Genomic DNA, 18,894 nt, shown 5'->3' with positions numbered 1-18,894 from the left:
TTACTTTACATTTAAATATCCATTGTTGTTAGCAAATCCCAGGGAAAAAATGCTATTTTTAGTCATAAGTTTGGCTGACAAAACGGATGTTTTCCTTTAGGCGCAGCGATTCTTTTTGAGAGAAGGTAAGCAAACGAAAGAAACCCCACCAGGCGTCAGTCACATAAACAGACCGTTATTTGCAGCTCTGTAGCCGCGTCAATCCCATATACATCCTGCATTGCACTACCCAGGCGAGCTGACAAACATGACCAACAGAGGAACTGGACCCGACGCCATGCACTAGAAACGAGGGCGACAGGTGGGCTAGGACCACTTCTTGGTGACATTGAGGTGGCTGAGCTGGTCGGCCAGTCGCCGGTGCGGCGGAAACTTGGCCTGAGCAGCCGCCCTGATGGCCTGGAAGGCGGCGTGCCCGAACTCCTGCGCGGCGCTGCGGGAGGGTGCGTTCAGCCACTAGTGGTTCTCCGCCTCCGTCTCGTCTCCAGGCTGTGGAGCACGTTCTGCTTCACGTGGAAGGACACGGTGCGCGGCCGCCGGTGCTTTCCAATCCACTGCTGGCCGGGGATGCGGTTACGGTGCAGGGGCACGGTCAGGAACACGGTACCAGTCGGGCGCCTAGCGGCTCCCCTAAAAATTCTTATAGTACAAAAAATTGTTTAATTTTTCTGTAGCATTTCTCTAAATATTTCACCATGGTTTTCTGGCGGGGGGAGGTTGTTTTGTGTCTCTTCCCCCCCTCACCCCCCCCCCCCACACACACACACTAAGCATCTATAATCCTATGGAACTGCCCCTAGAAACCGTGAGCAATCAGCACTAGCTGGTCTATTGTTAAAAGAGGAAGAAGAAGGTCACTAAGAGAAGTAGAGGGAAGCCTTAAAATAATTGAGGAAAATAAGAGAGTTGAGGCAAAGCCAGCGCTCCTCCTTGTTTTCTACCTTCAAAAAATAACCTTTGTGTGTTCACTATCTGCAGACCACATATATGCTTTGCATATTATCTTGCTGGTTATTAACAAACTTCTGGCAAGGCCCAAATGAGGAAACTGAGCTCTGAGACAGTAGGGATCTTGCTTAAGATCACACACAAAAAAATAGTGGCAAAACTCAAATTCAAACCAGTGTTCAATTAAAGCTAGTAGTTCTTAGTACCGTGCTGTTTCCCCCAGGTTATTCCTTCTTAGCCCTTTCCCTGTTCCTTCCCTCTGTTGCAGTTTCAACCACACAAGGTATAAATGTTAAAACCAATATCCTAATAAGTTAAAGAAGACACTGGACTGAAAAGGAGATGCAACAAGAAGCCTCCTACATCTCCTATGCCTCTTAAGTATTTAATTTAGCATGTAATTTAGTTTTCCTTAACTAGATCGCAGGATCCTCCTGGGCAGGATTTGTTATCTATATTCTGAAGTCCTCATTTCACACTGTCTCTGTGTGCCTTGTACTTGAAAGGAGAAGATGATAAAGTTGAATGTGTTCATGGATTTCCTGACCTTTTCAACTAGACCCTGCCTGTTATTATGGGAGGGAACTGCAATAGGTCTTTGATCAAAGGAGAACCCGTTTTCTTTGTGGCAGTGGGTGGGGATTTGAAATTCTAGGAATCCTTATAGCCAATGACAGTCTTTCTCTGAGGCCTATAATACCTGCTGCCTGGCCTTCTCCAGATGTCTGGGGGCTGTTTGGATGTTGATGCACATGCTTCTCTGTCTTACAGGATTGTAGACTCTGGAAGGCTGAGGCCCATGTCTCAGCCGTTTTCCTCCCAGCTCTCAGCCCTGGGCCCAGCGTGGAATAGGTTCTTGACTGTTTGTTGAATTCTTTCTGAAGCTGGGCTTTAGAAATTGAGAGTTACGATGAATTAGATAGAGCTAAGGTTTGTACTACTTCCTATATATTCTCCCATGTAATTTGGCAAACCAAAATTTTGATATGCCTAGTTTATTACTGTTCCAGTAATTTAACTGAGGCGCATGTAAAGCAACGGTCTAACTCTGCCCAACCAACAGCAGACAGGCCCAGGCAAGCCTAAACAATGAAATTTCAGCCTTTATAATCCACATCAAACAAACAGCCCCTGAGATCTCTAAGCCAATGCTCCTTGGCTTTACAACTCCAAATCAGCCTGCCGCCAGCGTTCTTACATCCAACCCAAAGCAGTTACATTGAAGCAGAGCCGCAGGACTCACTGTTGCCCAGCGTCAGCCCAAAGCTGGAACCTTATTCATCAGTTCCAGGCCTCTGCCTCTGGGTGCTCCTGGTGGGAGACTTATTGTTGTATCCTCAGAATTTTTTCCTAGGTAGTGCAGTTCCTTTTCGGAGGACATTCATTTAATTTTCCTTTTGAGTGGGTGAGGACCTCTCTCCAGTGCTTGTCAGGCAGCTGCCTCCCTTCCCCTCTGCCTGGTTTATATCCTCCCTCCTCCCTTTCAGGGCAAGGAGCGGGCAGCCTTCTTCAACAAGATCTTCAGGGAAGGAGAATGGGGTGAGGAACACATGCCTTCAGTTGTTTAAGTTTTAACTTCAAGACCACATACATTATAAGTTCATAGCTGCCAGAAGTATGGTATGGGTTCATATTGTAACCCATACCTGGTAATATCTCATCGATATGTCAGGTGATGAGAAGGGCAGTGTGGAAAGACAACATGCGTATTGGAGAGCATTTGACCTTTGAGCTTAAAAGAGATCTAAGTTTAAATGTAAGTCCTATCGCTTACTGGTTGTTGGGACCTTAAACAGAGTCACTTAAGTTCTCTAACACTTGCACACTTAGTTTCCAAATCCTGCCTTCCTCTTTCATGAACTGGAGATAAGAATTGTATTCATTTTCTGTTGCTGCTATAACAAATTCCCACAACTCTGTTGACTTTAATGGTGCACATTTATTATCTCACAGTTTCTGGGGGTCAGGAGTTCAGGTCCTACAAGGTTGCCATTGAAGGGTTGGCCATGCTGTGTTCTCATCTAGAGGTGTGGATGAGGAAGGCTTCACTTCCAAGCTTATTCTGCTTTGTTGGCAGAATTCACTTGCTTTTGGCTATTTGACTGAATCGTTACCAGGTATTGGCTAGAGGCTACCCTTAGCTTATAGAGGCTGCACTGAGCGCCTGGCCATGTGGCCCTTTCCATATGTAGTGGACAACATGGCTATTTGCTTCTTCAGGGCCATTAAGAGAATCCTGCCCTCCAATCTTTTAAGAAATATTATGAAATAACAGAATCATGAGAGTGATAATCACATCACTTTTGCTATTAGCATAACCTAATCAAGTGAGTGGCATCCTGATATCTTTGCCATATTCTGTTGGCTAGAAGCAAGCCACAAGGGAGGAGATTATACAAGGTAACAGTAATTCAGTGGGGGGTCACCTTAGGGCACATTCATCATAATAATGCCTACCACATTCAGTTATGGTGAGGGTTACATCAGATCATCTATGTGAAACATATAAAAAAATATATCAGTTCCTTTCTCCCTGTCTGGAAGACACGCTGAGGCAGGTGTTCTGAGAATATAAAGGAAGAGGAGGCAAAAATAATGGCTAGAGTTGGAGGACAAAAAAATGCATAATTAAGAGAGAACTCAGCAAGGAGAAGGCAGATGGTTCTGTTCATAAGCATGTCCTTAGAAACTTACACATATTTCTTTGGATCCTTTTTTTGTAATTTTAGGGAGAGGAACTTCTGATCATCAACCTGCTCTGATTTGCTGCTGTATCGGGTTCCTGATTTTTGTTTTGGGTAGCAGCTATTGCAAACTGCTCCTTGTTTATTAGGGAGCAGTGTCTTGGTGGTTAAAAGGGTGGGGGAATGCTTTCAGGTTCTTAATTTGTTGAACACATTTCTGAAAGGAAATGATGCTTTTGAGTTCCTTCTAATCATTTGTTTCAAATATATGTCTTTCCTTTTACTCTTCCTCTAATTCTTCAACTAGGTCTTCAGATTCCCTCCCCATTTCTTTCCTCCTGTTTAAGCATTTATTTGTGTAGCACTTGCCTTACAGGAAAACTCAGGTGAATCAGAGAAATTAGTGAATTGGAAGGTAGAAATGTTAAGGAAGGTCAAGGAAAGTGGCTGTTGACATCATTCCTCCTACCTGGAGACCTAATCCAGTATCAAGTGGGAAAAAATGAAAAATTAAGGCCTGATTGGGGAGGGGGGATTGTTTATTTTGTGAAGAAATTAGTACCAAAAATTGGACTTTTAATTAGTACTAATAATTATGATTATTTCTAGACTTAGAGCCAAGTAATTTTAGAAAATAGCCTTTTTTATATTTCTTAAAGAAAAATTATTTATACATTCCCAGTGTAAGAAAATTTAGAATTATTTTTGTCTTCAGGGGCAGAGTTGATGGTCCTTTATTTTGGAAAAAAGAAATAGTCCTTCATTTTGTGATGAAGCATTTTACTTTATTGTTAATATAATTGATAGTGTTTTCTTTTACAGCATATGCTATACTGCGTTTGGTGGCCAGGAGAGCATTTCATATAGAAAGAACTCAGAACTCTATGCCCAGAAACCCAAGTTCAAGTTCTAAATCTGCCACAAACAATCTCTGTGACCCTGGGAAGCTACTAAACTGGTCTGGGCCTCAGTTTCTTTATTTTTCAAGTGAGGATTCTAAAACAGAATATTGGTTATTAGTTATATCACAAAGAAATGACATATATCAGAGAATCTTGCATATAGCTAGCATTCAAATATGTGAGAATACGTAGAGAAGGAATACATAAACAAATAAATGTGCATTTTGGGCATATAAATGCTAGACAAATGTGCAGAACTAGTCTAACCCTGCCTTCTTAAATGTATTCTAAACTATAATATTATATATGAGTGTCATGGGAAAAGCTTATAATCAAAGAATGCATGTAGTAATTTGCTACTGAGAATAATTAGGGTCTTAATCAAGAGAGAATCACAGCCTCTCAGATCTGGAAGGCACATTTGTGGTCATCTGATCAGAGTCCCTCATTTACTGGTGAGGATGAGGCCTCAGCTCATAGAGGTTAGGTGACTCACCCAAGGTCATGCACTGAATGGCTGAGATGGAACTAAAAGCCAGGGCCTTGCCCTCCCCACCCAGTGACCCCTCAGTGGGGCATAATGTGCATATGAGTGATTCCCAGGGAAGAAAGGTGAAAAAAGGTACTGACTTTTGCATTCTAAATAGTAAGATTTAAAATAAAAAAAGGAATATCACATTTTTGAGCGATGACTGTTTATTTAATTTCATTTATATGTAACTACAACCTTGAATTTCTAATAATGTCACAAATTCTACCTGGATGATTCCAGATTCTGAAGAGAGAGACATACAGGGTGGGGGAAAAGTAGGTTTTCAGTTGTTCATATGGAAAATAATACAATAAATAATCATGGAAGAATAGACTGTTTCATGTACTCATAACTATAAACCTGAATTTGCCCCACCCAGTATATTTTCTAATTGGACTTTGTTCAAGCACCTGCACATACATTTCTTTCGACAAGTAAACATAAAATGGTGGTGCACTGGGCTCAATCCTGCATCCACTTCAGTTAAGAATGTCATCAATGACTAGGATGTTGCAACAGCCGACTCATTAAGTTCACAGACAGGACTGAATTTAAAGGGGAGGCGAAAGCCTTGGGAGATGCAATTAGAATTGGAAATGACTTCAACAAATTGGACAAGTAATCAGAAACTAACAGGTTGAAGTTCAGTAAAGACAAGGGCAAAAGGAAGTCAAGAACTCAGAGGAAATAAAGACAAGAAAAGTCTGAGACACAGAAATGGCAGGTCAGCCTGAGAACTACCAAAAGATATGTAGGTTACAGTGGACTTCAAAGTAGACATGAGGCCATTGCATAGCAGAGGGTGCCATTTGCAACAGTGCAAGTCAGTCTGTATATTGGGGGTTCTAAGTTTTATGGTAAGAACTACTGAAGTTTTTGTAGAAGGTTTACCTCCTAAATGATTTCTTTACAATAGAATTATGTCCACCAAAAAGTAATGTGATGTAAAATAAAGTAGTTAATACTGCTTACTAATTTTTAAAACTTCCAATGAAAACAAACTTCATTACCTCTAGCTGTCTGGGTAGGGAACAAGTGTGGGCCTTCGCTACCAGATTGGCTCCTTCTCGGTACACATTTGGTTCCTGCAGCTACAGGGCAACCTGGCCACTTCTTGGTCCTAAGCTCTTCATTCTTAATAGATAATTCAGAATGGTCCAGAAGTATTTAATATTGCTGTCATCACCATTCTTTAAAAATCAGCATGTCACTGAGATGCTTGAACATTTTGACTATATCCAAAATGCTGTAAAGTCTAATTATTCCCACATAAAGGTAGAAAGAGGAGCATGGACCATGAGGAGAGTTCATTCAAACACCATAGCATAGTGAGTGTGCATGAACTGGATTCTGAGCCAGGACCAGACACACAGCTGTGGGGAGTAACAGGGAGAAGGCAGATTAACAACAGCAGGACAAGAGACAGGGCAGAATTAGGGGCTTTACCTAGGAATTTTTTATGTTCTGCTTCTGTGTAAAACAGAAGTAGAACATAAAACAGAACATAAAACAAAAACAGATGACCTGTGAATTACACAGGTCATCTCATGTAATACTCACTCCTAAACACAAGTACAGTTGATATCTATAGATTACAAATGGGATGACTGCGGGAATGGGCAGGATAGTTACTAATCTGGGGCACACTCAATGGAAAAACTAGTATTTGAACCAGGTGTATGTGACTTCAACTCAAGTAATTTGAGTCTAAAAATATAAAAGAGAAAGAGAAGGTGGGAATAAGAGATGGGGAGTGTGAAGAAAAGAACCTGAAAAATTTAAGAAGTAAAAGGGAAAGATGAAAAGAGAACATGAGTAGAGGCAGGATAAAAGGAAAGAAAGGAAGGAACAATGGCAGGAAGCAATAGGGAAGACACAGGAAATGAGAGGCTGCAGCACACTGGAGGAAAGGCATCCCAGCAGAGGACGGACCATGCTCCTGAAAAGAGCGTTCCAAGTGTCGATCGAGACATCTTTCTTCCAAGACATACTGTACTTTTTCAATCTTCCTGGAGTGCGTGGTCTCCTTGACAATTGCAGAATTCTCAGAAGTTAAGGAGAACCTAGTGAGTGTCGATTAGAAAACAAGAAAATGATTAAAAGGGCAGTAAATGGAGCACACATGGATCTTTATAAAGAAAATGGGAGGTTGAACATTGAGAAGTGATCTATTATGATCTTCAGATATGAAAAAGCTGTCAACGCTGACTGCTGAAAACAACAGAATTTACTGGTAAAACAGACCTCCTCAATGTCTGAACACTGTGACAGCTTTTTCTGCCTCTTCCACTGAGGAACCTGTTTATCTTGATCTCTCCAAGGCATCAGCCAGCACTGGGGTCTACTCACTTTGATTCAGTGTGTGACTCAAAAAGCACTGAAATTCTGCTGAGAACATTAGTAGGATAGGCATGGCCAGAAATAGACTGTCTTCCCTGGAAAGCACGTGGCTTTGGGAAGACAACTGGGTTTCAATCTTGACACTGCAGCTTATTGGCTCAATGACCTTGGGCATGTTACTCAATATTTCTGAAAATCGTTGTAATGGAGAAAATATCGTTTATCTCACAGTGTATGTTGACCTTCCTCAGGGCTTGGAAGATGGGAGGTATTTCATAAGGGTTTTCTTTCTTATCCTTTTTCCTTCCCATGGGGTACAATAAAGGTGAAGAGAATGTCTCATCTTCACCATGGGCAGGAGCCAAGAGTAAGGTAATGGGGTAAGAAGAGGGGTAATGTCCCATGTCCAGAAAATTCAGGTTCATTTCCACTTTATTGACGGGTAGGACGGGGCTTATTGTACTAAGGTTACTAGGCAAACACAGTTTTCAGAGTGTTACGACTTGCTAACAGATCCCTCCCTCCACATTTGCCAAGTGGTCCTTCAGTGTTAAAGGCTGACATCTGTGCTCTGATACTTATATTATTAAGACAGACTATTTTGAAATGAGAGTTCAAGTGCCCTCACATAAACGGAGATGGAGCTCTACACTCTGGAGATGTGCTTAACTTGCAAATTAAAAGGACCCTTTCTTGTGCTTTTGACCAAGAGCCAAATTGAAAACTGTGAACTCCAGTTCTGACTCTCCTTAGAAAGAAGGCATGACTTTTCCCCAGATCAGTGGTTGGTGCCCAGTGATTGCCTCTGCCAATAAGCTCCAGCTGTCTGCATGTACTTGCCCTTTCACGTCATTCAGCGTGCACTCAAGCATGCTTATGGACATATCTTGGCATGGGTTTACTCCTTGCAAAAAAAAATTGTCAAAGTCCTTTAAGTAGATTATTGTCATATCCAGGTATTATGGAATGCCTTGGACTCTAGTCTCTTGGGAGGATTTTTTAGTTACCTTGTATACCATAATGTAGAAAACAAGGTCAGGGGAGATGTCCTCATCTGGGAATTAGATCTTCTGTGTTAAAAGCCAATGGAAATGAGCTTTTGCTCAGCTTCTTTGAGAAAATCTTGTTTGTCTTTTTGTTTTCTTTTATATTATCTTTGGTTCGGGTCAAGAAGTGCATGATTTTCACCATCTGGGACAGTAAAAAAATGACAGCAGGTCTTTCTGAAGAGTAGAAACCTTTCTTTCCACTTCAATGAGAAATTTAATCTTGGGTCTTTTACATTCCCTTTGTCAGTCAGACCCTCATGCTTATTTACAGGTCAGTGACGTCATTTTGGCCTTGACTCTTAGCGAAGTTCTGTTTCAGTTACTGAAAAAATTTACCAATATAGCATGAACTTTACTTATTTGGTACACAAAGCTGTACACATAAGGAAAGAGAAAAGACTGTCAAAATATTCGGTGGACTGTATGAATAGACATTTTAATATATAGAGCTTCTGTGTGTATATCACAGGTCTAATGTCCTGAATAGTGAGGAAAACTAGTAAACCGTTTCATCAGGATACTGTTTACACTTGAGTTATGAAAGATAATGATTTGTTAGCTTAGGTAAGACCCTGTGTCATGATTATTGTTATCGTTTTAAAAAATGTTGACTAAGCCATGAATTCTTTCTTTGCATTCTGAAAATGCAAAATGTATGGAAATTCCGGCATTTCCTTTCACTGGTAGATACCAAAACTTTACTGAAGACAGAACATCTCACGTAAGAAGACCAACTGATGTTTTTCTTAAGGAAATGTACACAGTATACAATTAATTTCTCATTGTCCTTTTCCATAGTCATGTTTTTTAATCTGCTCAATATAGGCCATGAGTGATATCATGAAAAATATACGGAGAGGAACAGCGAGTATAATTATGAATGGAAATTCTTCCTCCAGGTTTCACCTGAAACATCAATTGCTCAAGGAAACCTTCCCTGCCCTTCAAGTCTAGGTTAGCTCCTCCTACCATACTCCGCCACCCCGCTCAGAACACGTTCATTTCTTGCTCATTGTCTGTATTTGCTCAATAAAAGTGAGATTATGCTATCCAATTCCTTTACTTGCAAAATCTTCTATTTGTGGATATCTCCCAAAATTTTATCTCTATTCTGGAACTCTCACCTGTATTTAGACACTATTGACTATCTGCCTATTGATATTTCTACTGTACTATCTGATCAGCAGTTTAGACTTAGCCTGATCCAAACCAAGCTCTTGATTTTCTCTGCCGATCTGCTCCACCTTCTGTTTCTCATTTTAGCCAATGTTTACTGAGTTTACTTGTTCTAAGTGCTTTATATTGAATATTTATTAACTTCTTTTATCTTCATAATGACTCCATGAGATAGATATTATTAATATATCCCCATTTCACAAAGGATAAAACTGAGATACAGAGAGAACTTGCCTGAGGTCCCATGGCTCACACGTAGCATATCTGGGCATCAATCTCAGACTACCTGGCATCAATCACATTGGCCACAGTCTAATCACAGCTCTATACAGGGTCTCAGTAGATGGGACCACCATTCACCCAGTTACTCAGGTTCCAAACCTCAGAGTCATCCCTGATTCCCCTTTCTCTCTCCACTCACTATCAAATTTATCAGCAAATTCTGTCATCTCTACCTTCCAAATATATCCTGAAACTAACCAAGTCATACTTTCTCTATTGCCGCCATGATGGACAAAGTCACCCCCATCCTCACACGAGCTTTCTGCATCTGCTCTTGCTCCCCAGAGGCAGTTCTTCATGTTGCAGCCCAAGCACTACTTTCAAAACATCACAGTTTGTGTCAATTATTTGCTCAAAACACTGCGATGGCTTTCCAGCAAACACAAACAAAGCCTTACTATATGGTGTGTCTTCTCCCTCCCTCTCCAGACTCAGTGCCTGCCACTCTTCTCTCAGATGGATTCCATCTGCAGCCATACTGGCTGACTTGCTGTTCCTTACATGCCCCAAAGAAGGTCCCATTCCAACATCTTTTCCTTTGCAGAGACTTCTGTCTGAAATCCTCCTCCTTCAGATCTTCACACGACTCTCTCTCCCTTCAGGTCTCTGTTTACCTGTCACCTCTTTAAAGAGAACTTCCCTGAGCATCTGCAGTAAGTCCCATTGCACGCCATATTTCCCCATGTTTAACTTTCTCAATAGCAGCTCTCTTTAGCTGACATTTAAATATGTACCTGCTTGCTTCTCTCTCACGAGACTGTATACTTCCAGAGAGGAGGGACTGGATTGTTCATCTCTATCCCCAGCACCCAGACAAGTGCCTTTCCTCTGGCTGGTGTATAATAACATTTGTTGAACAAATGAATGAATGGATTAAAGAACAAAATCTGTATTCTAATTACAGGTATCAGTACATGAAAGTTCTTACTGAGTTTATGTCCCCGCCACAAGTGCCAGAGGTGTAAAATACCTTTTCCAACATAATGTGTGAGACCTCAAACACATACTCGTTGCCTCATGGCTGCTAACTGCCTAAATGAAGCAGAATGTCTTGCTTTAAACAAGCAAATGGCTAGTTGCAGGCAACCGGTTATAGATCCCAGGTTTACATATTTGCTAATCCTTCTGTGCTCACACTCAACCTTTTGATTGCTACTTAGGTCTGTTGTTTCCAACACACACCAGTGTCTGTTGATTCCAATTAGAAAATTATCTTTGCAGACAGCAGCAGGGGGTTTGTAAGTCCAGATGTGTGATGCTTTTCTGTCTTCCTCTGCTCCTCCCTGAACTCATCAAATGCCTGGGAAAGTGCTGGCAGGGTAGTGAGGGGAGAAATGAGATAGGTAACTATTCTTCACCAGAGGGAGCTCTGAAAGAGGGTCTTTTGAGTTCCCTCTCTATAGAAAAGAGGAAAAAATGCAAATGGGCCTCTCCCCATTTGCAGTCCCTCTGTAGTACTCCTGACTTTGTTTCGCCATCCTGCTCTTGTCGGTGTGAAGAGAAATTTCCCTACATTCCTCTACATGCTAGAATTCTTCTAAACTTCCTTTTAGTATTAACATCTCATCAGGTCCTGTAACAGGTATTCCCATTAAGTAAAGCAGTTGGTGTCGTATCTTAAGGGATTCTCTCTTGGTCCAGGCAGCTAAATAAAATCTACCACTTCTGGGTAAGTGCCAACACGACAGTGGTTTTCATGAATTGGTATTAAGCAGTGATTATTGGCTGAAAAGGTGGAACAGAAAGGGCCAAAAGAGCATCACTGGAAGGTTTTGCCCCTCTCCTGCTGAATTTGATAGTTGGATCTTCAGAGACTACAGGAGTAATACATGGTAATGGGAAACAAGGAAACAAAACAATTAACTTGCCCTATGCGGCGCATACCCTCCCAACCACGCCCAGTATGGCAGAGACTAGCTGCTAATCAAAATGTGTTTGCTCTTCTTCCCAGATATGCAGCTGGACTCTGTTTTCCTGCTTCTCTTATAGTCAGGCCAATACAATGTGAGCAGGAGTGATGGATGTCACTTCCAGGCCTGGCCCATAAAACCCTCCATGCAAGCTCAACTATGCTCCTTTTGTCCCTGAGTAGCTGGAATGGAGACACTTCCATGGGGACCTTGAAAGACTTGTGTTGATGATAGCAGGTTCTCCTTGGGCCTGAGTCCCCAAGTGACTGCATGGAGGAAGACACCCTGTCAACCTCAGTGTGGATACATGAACTAGAAATGAAATTCTATTGTGTTGGAATTACTATACATTTTACAGACTCTCTGATACAACAGATAACCTACCATGTTAATGCACCAGATGTTATAAATTGTTTTCCAATATGTATGTTTCTTTATTTCTCCATTTGATTCTAAGCATCTTGAAAGCAGAATCTGTGCCAATGCCTTCTCTACACCCTATAGGACTCACACAGGGGCCAGCCCAGGATGCATAAGCAGTTACTGGTCAGAGAATTTATTTCCACTTTTTATTCTAGTGTCAGTTAAAACATGAATTAGGAACATGGCCAAATCATATGGGTTTTTCATTTTGCTTTGAAATCCATCTTGAGTATGAAGGATCTCTTATGTATGTGTAGCAGCTCAGAACTGATATGGTCGGTGAAGTGTGGCATGCATTTTTTTGTTATCCATAAATGGATTATCTGCTGTGACCCACTCTTCCATCATCTTGGCACATTCCTCTTGTCAACAGCTGTGTGTTAGGCGCAAAGAAGGGCCCTGAGCCAAGGGAGAATGAGAAAGAGGTGGGGGTGGATTTGGGGTGGGTGCTTGTGTCACTGACTGGGTATGAGTTGTGAATATATTCAGCAAGCAAACAAAATATTGATTATCTTTACTTTTATATGCATCTTTCTCATTATCTGAGGTATAATCAAGAGTTGATGGTAGGCATATTTAAGTTAATACCAGGCAGAGTACTGAATAAACCCCCATCATAGGAAAAAAACCTGGAACTTTTTCAAAGCAAGAACTTATCAGTTTGGCATCAGTGCTCTTTAAGGGAAAAAAAGGCATTTTATTTCCACCAGCTAACTGCAGGTCAGGCAGATGACGCATGGTAGAGATTAACATCCTCGTGGTAGATGGTTTTACCCTGTGGTTCTTGATTACTTCAAAAATAACCGAAAAACCAAAAATCCCTGCCAGCCTTCATTGTCAGAGCAGGGGCCAGTGTCTTCATGAAGCTCCTACTACCATGACCTCTCATTCTGCTCCCTGCCTCTGAAAACCCACTGTTGAAAAATGAGGGTCTAAACCAGTGTTTCTCAAACTTTGACATACATCAGGCTTGTTCAAACCCCGATTTCTGGGCTCAACCCCCACAGCTGCTGATTCAGGAGGTCTGGAGTGAAGCCTGGGAGTTTGTATTTCTAACAAGCTCCCCGGTGATGCCGGTGCAGCTGGTCTGAGAACCACAATGCGAGCCGTGCTGGTCTAACCCTCCAGCCTCACTCTGCATTAATGAAGGAGTCTCCAAACATGCACAGGTGCAACAGCCTGACAAGGCGACGGATCCTGGCAGCGAGGTCTCCATTTCCTGTAAAGCCGGGCTGAAGCTGGGAATCAACAGTAGACTTGCTCAGGGCAGTTCAGTGAGATGTCCTAACACCCTGTCCCATGCTCTGTCCTTTGTGTCTCCAAATCTGTTTTCTCATTTCCGCATTAGTAAAATGAGGAGGTCACCATAAATGAGTGGGCCTCAATCCTGCTGCCCATTAGAATCACCAAATAAATACCTCTAATTCTGTTGTTTATACTATATCCTGCTTAGAGATTCCAATATAACTGGTCTGGGACAGGGCCCAGGGGTCAGCATTGTAGTAGCCATACAGGTAATTCTAGGATAGAGCTTGGTGGAAAACCACTGAGCCTCACTTCCAAATCTGAGTCTGTGTTCAAACCCCACCCCAATGGAATCCCACCTTGTCTGTTTCTCCACCCTCTGACTAGCCACCAGCCCTCAAGTCTCACTTGACCCCTTGCCCTGACCCTTCACTTCCTTCTCTCCATGCACGTTGTATTCTGGTTACTATGTGGCACAAAGTCACTTCACACCTCATTAACTTCCTCTGCTTAATTAGGTGGAGGACAGGTCCCAAGCAACCGCAGAAGACGTGGACACTCACTGGTAAAATCATAAACAACAAAGTAGGAGCACTTCTAGAACCGTCAGAAATTGGTAACCGTGGAAGCAGAGAAGGTACCTATTCCGGGACAGTGGCTTTGGTGCCAAGCCACACAAGAGCTGGATGGAGCAGGACACGTTTCACTTCATACTGGCTCCCAGTCAGATTCTTCTAGGCTGGCCCAACCCTCTTTTGTTGTGATGCCTATAGATTTCATACATACTTTATATTTTTAACAAAAAACTTGGATGAAAGGACTTGTCTATTTCCTAAATATTCTATTATCCTTTAAAAAAAACCAAAACAAAACAAACAGAAAGGCCAAATGAACGAGAACACCAAGGTGGTGGAGTAGACGCATTGGCCTTCCCATGCACTCCCACGGCAACCAGGCAGGAAGTGGAGGTGACCGTGGCGACTGTGCCCAGCAGGAACGCGAGGGTCGCTTTAGTTCTCTACCCCGCTGACCTTAGTGGGCACACATTTGTAATGTCCAAGTGCTAGGAGGGTATAACCTAACCTCACTTTAGTTTTGTTCCGACCCTTGGTAACTTGAACGAGAAGCCCTGAAACTCCTCTGCCTTCCTTTCTGGACTGCACCAGGAGCTTTAGGTTGGCTGGATCCTTTGCAGTTCAGTTGTCATTCTCAATTAGGTTTTTGTTGTTTGGGGTTTTACCCCCCCCCCCCCAATAAAACGGCATTAGTGAAGGCGAGGGGCACTAGGAAGTTGAATAATTTAATTCTGCCATGTGTCTGGAGAGGACTCCCAGGCCGAGGACAGGCGCTTTTTCTGCTAATTAATTCTCCATGTCAGGCATCTGGAAACCCGCCTCTTCGGCCTCATCTGAGTTGGCTAATTAATTAAGCTGTGTTTGCAAACAGACATTTTCTCCTCCAGCACTTTTTCTCATCATCTGTTTCTTTAACCACAAGCTGATGACCCCATTTAATGGTAAACTACCTGGCCAATAATTTTGCTGTCCTACGGGCTGCAGAGGTCCCGTTTGGAGGCTGCCCAGCATTGTCTGCGAAGCCCAGGCTTGGGAGGGAGGCAGATGAGGATTTGAATCCAATTTAATCATTTATTAATTATGTGACCACAGGCAAATTCCCTCACATCTCAAAATGTCACTCCCTATTTTTCCCCTACAAAACCTACTATGTAGCCCCATATCTGGCACATCGCCAGGATAAATGCCGCTAAATAAATACCTCTAAGCAACGGGTATTCTTTGCTGAATAGGGATGCTTATGCCACCTGGCCTTTGTGCAGGGAGTAGATACTTTGATTTTCAAGATGCTTCCATATATATGATCACATTTGTCACTCATGAACCCCCATGGGGAGTTTGGTAAATGTTGGTACCCTTGTAATTTATAGGCAGAGAGTCAGTCTCGTCGAGGCTAAGGGACATGTTCCCGTGACTGGTTAGTGGTTAGAGTCTTTACACTCCTGACTTACTACTCTTGTTTTGAGACCAGGTATTCCCCTGACCTCTAGCCAGTGATATAAAAATAGATTATAAATACTGGAAGAAAAAGAGTTACATAAAGTATCCCAAGAGCACCTTATAAAAGAAAGTAAGATACCACTGAGGCCAAAGGTGTTGAAGTATCTATTAGAGAAACATTATTTGATACATGGAAAAATGATGACAGAGTAACTTCTAGATTTCCCATTCTATAGCATCCTCCCTCACCATCCCACCAGCTTTAGTTAGCTCATTGATAAGTTGTTAGTAATTGTTGTAGTCCAAACTTATTAACTAATATCAGTACCATTAATACATTTGGACAATGTGATTGATGTACATTTGATTCTCCTATTTGCTCTGTGAGACTAGTAGTAGTAAAATATACATACATACTTATGTAAATATGTACACACATATCTTTCCACTTTGCTGATAAATGAAACTCAGATTCTCTGAGGTTAAGTGATTTGTCACAGTCTCAGGGCTTGTCAGCGTTAGGGTCGGGCCTGAAATCCTGAACCTCCCACTCTATGTTTAGCGCTGTTTCAACAGTACTACAATTAAGAAGGATTTACGTCAGCACTGTATTTATTTATATTAAAGAGCTCAAAATAACTTTGTGCTGTATTGTCTTTTAATTCTATCTCTGTTTGTCTTCTTGCTTCTTATCCTCTTTCTTGGTTTGGCCCAATATGTGTAGCCTTTTCCCAAAGTGGATATATTTTAGTTAAACTCTGCTATGTAGCAACCACTTTAAAACTTAGTGGCTTGAAAATACTATCATATTGTTACTAATTCTTTGGGTCAGCAATGTGAGTTGGGATAAGCTGGTAGATCTTGGGTTGGTCTCACATGGGGTCACTCATCTGCTATAGTCATTTGGTGGCTCAACCAAGAGTGCGTAATCCAAAATGGCCTCACTCCTGTGTCTTGCTATTGTAATTGGCTGTCAGTTGGGCCTTAGGTGCATGTTTGCTCATCCTCAAGGAGGGTAATCAAAGTTCCTTCAGAGTTCTCAGCAGCATTCCAAAACGCCAAGGTTATTTACAGTCATTCATCAAGTCTCCACATATGTCACATTTTTTGCTATCCTGTTGATCAGAGTGAAAAACAAGGCCAAACCCAGAGTCAGTGAATAGAGGGATTACACAAGCCTTTGATACTGGGATACATGATTCATTGGGTACCACTAATACAACCACTGTCAATGGATATAAAAATAATATCTGCCTTATAAGACTGTTCTGATAATTAAATTTGATAATGTATGTACATTCTTTAGTATGATTCCTATACATAATAAATGCTCAATAAATATTAGCTATTATTATTAATAGAATCCTTATTATCTGTTACTATCTGCCAAGAGCAGGTTCTCCTCTTGAAATCGTGTTTGCTCATTAATTTAACTACTGAATGCTCACTCTGATACTATTCTCTATGGTAGGCATTGAAGATACAAAAGAATAATAACCAATCCCTGCCCCTGAGGAACTCATAGTCTACTGGAGGAGACCAGACATATGAGCAATTAAACCTAGTGTATTATGGCAAGGTCAGTGATTGAGATATGAACAATGTACTTGGGGAGCATCAAAGAAGGAGACCTAACTCTTTAACCGAGCCTAGGTTGTGGTGAGGAGAGTCTTCTACAGGAGCTAAATCTGAAATGTTGAATAGGTGTCAACTCTCTCCAGGAGAGCAGGGATTTAAAGTAGGGAATTCCAGATGAGTAAAGGCATTCAGGGAGGAAACAGCATGGTGTGTTATCAGTTAAAGCCTAGGAATCATAGACAGATAAGACAAAAAGAAAGCAGAGGAAGAGAAAGGGAGAGAGAGAGAGAGAGAGAAAGAGAGAGAGAGAGAGAGAGAGAGAGAGAGAGAGATGGGGATTGAAGAAGAGAGAGAGAAGGAAGAAGGGAGGGAGAAAGAAAGGAAAATGGTTAGATACTATTCTGTAGGTGAATGAGAAGGCACTGACAGGCTTTGAGTGGGTTGGAATGGGGTCAGATCTGTATTTTTAAGAGATCACTTTTGGATCCAAGTGGCGGATGGACTGGAAAAAGATGAGATTGAAGGTGGGGAAACCAGTTTGTAGCAATTCAAATTCCAGGCGAGAAATAGAATATCTGAGAATGGAAGCCAGTGTGAGGTTCTTTCCTGCCATGTCTACCCTCCAAAGCTGGGGAAGTAAATTTCAGTCAGGGGAAAAAAAAAGAAATAACTTTATAATCTTAGTTTGGGATAAGATAGTTCAGGAGAACTTTTGTACATACTTAACAGGTACAGTTGTCCACAACATTGGCCATTTCAGGCTAAGGAGAGATGGTAGAGGCAGGCAGTCTCAGAATGAGTGTTATTATAAGGATTTAGTGCTCCTTTGCAGGGCCTTGGTGAGGTGTGAGGAAACCATTCTATGAATTCTATGAGGTGCCTTCTTGGACACACATCACATCTTTTATGATATTTTTTTTTTTCTCTATGGTCTAGTCTTTTTAAATTATGATGTATTTTCAATGACTTTGACTTCTTCTCTTTGTGCTCAGTAATTTTTATGTGTCTTTTCAGTGTTTATGCCTTGTTTCTTTTCATATCTATCCACAGCCTTATGCCTCAGATTTTTTGGGTGACCACGCTCTCAATTATGCTGTTTTGTTGTCCCTGAAGCACATTCATAACCATCAGAGTTTACATTCAGATTTGTGGTCTGGAAAACACCGTCATTATACTTATGCAATATGTTCCTTTTTCAGAATGTCTCTTACTACTTTCCGGGCCCTTGTGCCTGAGCACCCTACGGTGCTAAAAACAGCTCTCCACAATCCAACCTGATGAGGTCCTGCTCTAGTCCTGGCCACTTCTTTAGCTCCTGAAAATTTGCATGGGAACCTGATTTTGCTTGTTGGATTGGTTGATTTACTGAATGTGCAACAATTGACATTTTTCTTAGTGTCCTGAGATATACTGGAGAAAGATGCTAGCTTAGTGTGTTTAAGATTTATAAATAGATTCCTGCACTTTTGCAGATAATCTTGTCTTTAAGCATATTGTATACACTTAAAATATACAGCAGGATCATGAGAAGGATGTGCTAAGACTCACCAGGAGGCAAAGGGCAGAGTGAGCTGGGCACAGTCCACTAGGCATTGTTTGAGGGGCAGTATGATCATCTCTCACTCCCAAGGGTCTTCCATGATGACTTGGTGCCCTCTAGATGGTGGCATTGCTTCCACTTCATGCCTTTCACTCTCCTGCTGCTCTGGACCCGTAGGACCTCTAGTGCTCTAGGAGGCCCAAGGCACTGTTCTTCTATGTCTCATCTAATATTTGAGGCAATAAGAGGAGTAGCAAAAAGCAAAGGCTC

General features: G+C 41.7%; 2 protein-coding genes across 2 annotated transcripts in view; one reads left to right on the top strand and one right to left on the bottom strand.

Moving 5' to 3' along the window:
• GRIN2B (glutamate ionotropic receptor NMDA type subunit 2B) overlaps nt 1-18,894 on the top strand; it is a 481,700-nt gene that overhangs the window by 388,226 nt on the left and 74,580 nt on the right. The gene's annotated exons all lie outside the window — the stretch shown is intronic.
• Nucleotides 151-10,212, bottom strand: LOC136321000 (large ribosomal subunit protein mL63-like). The gene is given in 4 exon segments (XM_066254117.1): nt 151-483; nt 486-630; nt 7,058-7,129; nt 10,112-10,212. Coding segments are annotated over 4 exon segments (495 nt in total). The 3' UTR covers nt 151-306.

Source organism: Saccopteryx bilineata, chromosome 1 (assembly GCF_036850765.1).
Source record: "Saccopteryx bilineata isolate mSacBil1 chromosome 1, mSacBil1_pri_phased_curated, whole genome shotgun sequence".
Taxonomy (NCBI): Eukaryota; Metazoa; Chordata; class Mammalia; order Chiroptera; family Emballonuridae; genus Saccopteryx; species Saccopteryx bilineata.
Note: the sequence above shows the minus strand (reverse complement) of the source record. Positions and strands in the feature narration are given on the sequence as shown.